This window comes from Nematolebias whitei, chromosome 10 (assembly GCF_014905685.2).
Source record: "Nematolebias whitei isolate Nwh7 chromosome 10, NemWhi1, whole genome shotgun sequence".
NCBI classification, from domain to species: Eukaryota; Metazoa; Chordata; class Actinopteri; order Cyprinodontiformes; family Rivulidae; genus Nematolebias; species Nematolebias whitei.
This window is the reverse complement of record NC_056507.1, coordinates 2358482-2363481: the sequence shown is the minus strand read 5'-3', so window position 1 is coordinate 2363481 and position 5000 is coordinate 2358482. Positions and strand designations below refer to the sequence as shown.

General features: G+C 42.7%; 1 protein-coding gene across 1 annotated transcript in view; it reads right to left on the bottom strand.

The window, feature by feature from the left end:
• The window catches only part of LOC119415892 (anoctamin-1-like), a 43209-nt gene extending 42465 nt beyond the window's left edge, over positions 1–744 (bottom strand). Inside the window, exon 1 of the mRNA XM_037683065.1 lies at positions 643–744. Within this exon, the coding sequence (XP_037538993.1) occupies positions 643–744 (102 nt within the window). The remainder of the gene's footprint in view (positions 1–642) is intronic.
• Between the last annotated feature and the right edge of the window lie 4256 nt (positions 745–5000).

Genomic DNA, 5000 nt, shown 5'->3' with positions numbered 1-5000 from the left:
ATGGCCCCCATTGGCCACCCCCTGGCTCCAGCATTACATCTAGTGGTGAATAAAGTTGCTCCTTCTACTCACCAGGGTCCTTCATTCTGCGCTGCCTGGTCAAGCTAAAAAAAACTCCCTCTGTTCTTCTCCACAGTGTAACTCCTACCCACCGGTATATTTTGTCCGTAAAACATCAAGGTTTAGTTGCATTCCCTGTTCAGTTCCAGTCCAGAAAAATACTCGTCTCGAAAACTACAAACATTCACCATTCAAATCCTTGAGAACGGAAGATACTGGCACACCGCTTGCTGATTTTGTGCAGTAATGTGATTGTGGTCTCTCTGTGCTCTGAAATGTCTCGGTGCTGTGATTTTGTGCCGCAGTTCAACAACGAGCCGTTAACTTGTGCTTGTAAAACCACTCCAAGTGTTTGTAGCATGGCCATCTCATTTGTGTGTCTTTTAATCCATGTCATGAATGGGTGACCTGTTCCCCCAATCCCATAATGTTTTTCTATCACAACAAAAATAAAATGTATAAGTATCATATCAGTAGTAAAAGTGTTTATCAAGTACATTTGATTCAAACATTAAGGGAATATGCAATAGACCCTGTTGACAGTTTCTAAGTCTTTTGTTCATATTTCATCTGGATACTCACCCTGAACTTGCCGTGGAATATGACATCTCGTAGAAAATGTGTCTGCCGCTTGAACTCAGGTGTTAAAGGTAGATGAGCTCCTGACTCTGCTTCTTCTGTCATGATGCAGAACGTTAAAAAACAAAACGAAGATTTGTCTGTTTCCTCTTTGAAATGTGTGTTTATATGACAAATCCGATGTCTGGAGGTGCCGCCTCTTCTCCGTGCTCGTCTCTCCTAAAGCTCCGTGTGAAGAGGTATTTCTGTCTGGAGTGTGGAGCTGCTTGAGCCGGCAGTCATGATACTTGAGACGCCACCTGTGAGCCAAGATCTAAACTTAGAGAACGATAAAACTTTGAACACCAAGTTCCCTCCCTTACTTTCTCCAGATCTGCCCACTTATAATGAGTAATGACCAAACTAATACTCCTTGGCCTGTGAGTGGTTAATGACCCCTGCAGGACCAGATGCCAGGTTTTCATTAAGGGAAACCAGGTGCGACTGGAACACTTCCTGCTTTAGTAGCTACATCTTACTGTATTTTTTATCCCACAGTTCTCAAACTTTTAGGTAACAAACCCTCATTTGTTTATTATGAAATGCACCAATTCAAATCTATTCAAGAAAATCAAAGAGATTTTAAAATGGTGTCAAACTCAAGATGGTCATCCGTCACAGGCGGAGTAGGGTGTAATATTTGGTCAAGATATTGCATAGAAAATTAGGTGAAATGCTCATATATATATATATATTTATATACTCTCTATATATGTGTGAGTGTGTAAGTAATCAGTATACTGTATACACCTTCAAGGTGGAGGTGGGAGTGCATCAAGGATCAGCTCTGAGCCCCTTTTTGTTTGCTCTGGTGATGGACTTACTAAAAGATGAGGTCAGGCAGGAATCCCCGTGAACTATGATGTTTGCAGATGACATTGTGATCTGTGGTGAGAACAGGGAACAGGTGGAAGAGAACTTGGAGAGGTGGAGGTATGCACTTGAAAGAAGAGGAATGAAAGTCAGTCGTAGTAAGACAGAGTCCATGTGTGTGGATGAGAGGGAGGAGGTGGAACAGTGAGGCTCCAAGGAGCAGAGGTCACAAAGGTGCAGGACGTTCACAGTTTTGTTTTATGTTTCTTGTTTTACAGAGCTTCACAGAGACATATTTATAGTTATTCACACTTTGCTCACTGTGGCAGCTCTTGAAGAAGGGAGCAGCTGAATGATATTGAAGAGATTTCCCCTCTCAGTAAAGGGACATGTGGCACATTTCCCTCCTCGTGGTCTTCCACTAAGAGAAGCACAATTTTCGCCTGCACCTTGTTTGTCACCAGCACTGGTGGCGGTCGTTGTTAAGCTGGACCTCGACTGATCCAGTATGACGTTGCTTGGATGAACTCGCCTAGTTATTTTAGCAAAAATTTCGTCGTATGTCCTTCTTGACAATCATTTATCTAGGCTTGGGACCGGCACAAGAGATCCAGTGGCTTGTGCTCCCAAGTAGCTGCTTTAAATCAGATATATTTAAAAAGCACATTGAAAACAGCTGCTGCTGGTCAAAGTGTTTTACACAAACCAATAAATAGTAAAAAGATAAAACCAAACAAGAGACCATAAAATAAACAAACATACAGAAACCACTATTAAAATATGACTTAAAAGACGTAAAATGATGCAAAGCTGTTAACTTTCATGCTGTATTAAAAGCCCGTGAGTACAAATCTGTACTCGCTGTAGGTTAGACTGAAAAACACCCAGAGATGGAGCTGGTCTGAAATGAAGCAGCAGCTGGGTCCAGTTTAGGAGCTGCAACTGAAAAGACCTTACCACCTCTGAAGAGTAGTCAGTACTTCAGACCAGCTACAGACCCGGTTACTTCTGTGGACCAGCCTGAACCTCAGGACAACTAAAAGCAAATATTCATTAAATGTAAGGGAGCTGGCAGCACACAACACTGCAGGAGGTTATACAGATGTAGAGGAGTCTGTACAATCAGGCCTTCAGGTTGTCCATAAAACTTTAAAATCAGTTCTAAAACAAACAAAGCCATTGAAGGGAAGCAGCACTGGTGAGATACGTGCATGCTTTTTATTGTGTTACAAGATGAGCTGCAGCTTTCTGAACTAACTGCAGTTCAGCCTGGCTAACACCAACATACAGAGCGTTACAGTGATCCAGTCAGGAGGGAATAAAGGTGTGGGTCACCTGTTCAAGGTCAACAAAGCATAAAAACCATTTGACTTTAGATAAAAGCCTGAGAGGAGCCAGTTGAGGTGGTTCAGACATGTTCAGCTGGGAGGAGACCCCGGGGAAGACCCAGGACACGCTGGAGAGACTATGTCTCTCTGTTGGTCTGGGAACACCTTGGAGTCCTCCCAGAAGAGCTGGAAGAGGCTGTGGAAAGAGATGTCTGGACCTCCCTGCTCAATATGTTGCCCCCGAGACCTGAGTTCAGAACAATAAGAGGATGGATGGATAAAAGCCTGGATTTAAAAAGGATAGCTTCACTATAAAACAAATCTGTTTCTCCAAAAGTTAAAATTCTAAACAAATATCACTTTCTGCAGCACGGTGATGCAGATGCTGCTGCCTCTCATCGAGAAGATCTCCGGTCTCCGGATCGAATCCTGGCTGGGAGTCTTTCTGGGTGGAGTTTGCATGTTCTCTCCGTGCTGCGTGGGTTTTCTCCGGGTGCTCCGGTTTCCTCCCACAGACCAAAAACATGCATATTAGACTGACTGGTAACTCTAAATTGTCCCTAGGTGAAAGTGAGAGAGAGAGTGAATAGTTGTTTGTCTTGTTTGTCTCTATGTGTCCCTGTAAAGATCTGGAGACCAGTCCAGGTCCCCCACCTCTCACATGTCAATATGAGCATCAATATGGGCACCAGTGATCCCCATGACCCAGAAAAGAAGCTGGTAAAGATAATGGATGGATGGAAGGATGGAGCCTAAGGAAAACATGTAGATGGAAAATACAATGGGCCAACAAAGGATTCTTGTGGAACTCCACATGTGAGGAGATCTGAGGAGGATACAGATTCTCTGAGGCTTACAGAGAAACTCGTGTCACACACGACTGAATCAGTCCAGTGCAGATCCTTTGACACCACAGAACTCCATCTGGGAGATCAGAACATTCACCATGTCAGAAGAGTCAGGACTGAAACAAAGAAACAGCTGAGTCTCCAGAGTCTGTAGCTAATAAAAGATGATTCAAAACTTTAAAAGTTCAGTTTTTGTTCAGGTCTTTAAAACTAGACCAAAAGATTTCAAGAATGGATGAAAACTATCCTCAACTTATCCTAAACTTTGGAAATGGAAGTTTTGATACTGACCTAAAGTCTGGGTGAACAGATGAGCTGAGGCTGAACAGCTGTGTGTTTAAAACAGACTGGAACCACACCTGAACTCAAACTGCTGTTAAAAATCACTAAACTGTCCCAAACCCAACAACATAACTTTATTTAAACTTTAGTTGGATGTGCATCATTTTGAGCAGAGGATGTCTGCACGTCATCAACTCATTTTACTCCATCTGATAAAACAGATTCAAACTGATAAAAGAGCCTGATTTGAACTCTTAGCTGTTCTTCTGTTACAATATCAGCAGATGGAGCTAAAGTTCTGCGTCTAACTTGGAGATGATGGGCGATAAAAACCAGACTGTGTTTTTTCTGTTTCTGTTTCTGTCAGTGTTCGTTTAACTGATGAATCATTGTTTTCACTGGAAACTCTGTCAAATCTGTTTCAGGATCATCGTTCTGAACTCAGAGGGGAAAAACAAATCCCAGTTTTGGGTCCAAATAAATCTACAATCTAAGAAGATGTTTGTGTGTTTTCATGTTTTATCACCAACCACTGACTGATATGTTCCATATTTTCCTAACGGAGCACTTCGCTCTCAGACTGCAGGTTTACTCGTGGTTCCTAGAGTTTCCAGCAGCAGAATGGGAGGAAGATCTTCCAGTTCTCAGGCTCCTCTCTTGTGGAACCAACTTCCAGTTTCTGTCCGTGAGGCTGACACATTGTCCAGTTTTAAGACTTTCCTTTTTGATAAATCCTATAGTTAGGGTCGGCTTGGGTTTCCTGAGCTTTCCCTTAGTTATGCTGCTATAGGCTTTGACTGCTGGAGGACAAACTGACCACACTTTTCACTCTGCTACTGTCTTTACTTACTCTGCTCAACCTGTTTTGTATTCGTAATTATTTTTTCTATCCTTAACATGTGTTTTTTGTCTTTCAGGTACACCTGGACCTATACCTGGACCTGGACCTATATCTGGACCTGGACCTATATCTGGACCTGGACCTATATCTGGACCTGGACCTATATCTGGACCTGGACCTATATCTGGACCTGGACCTATATCTGGACCT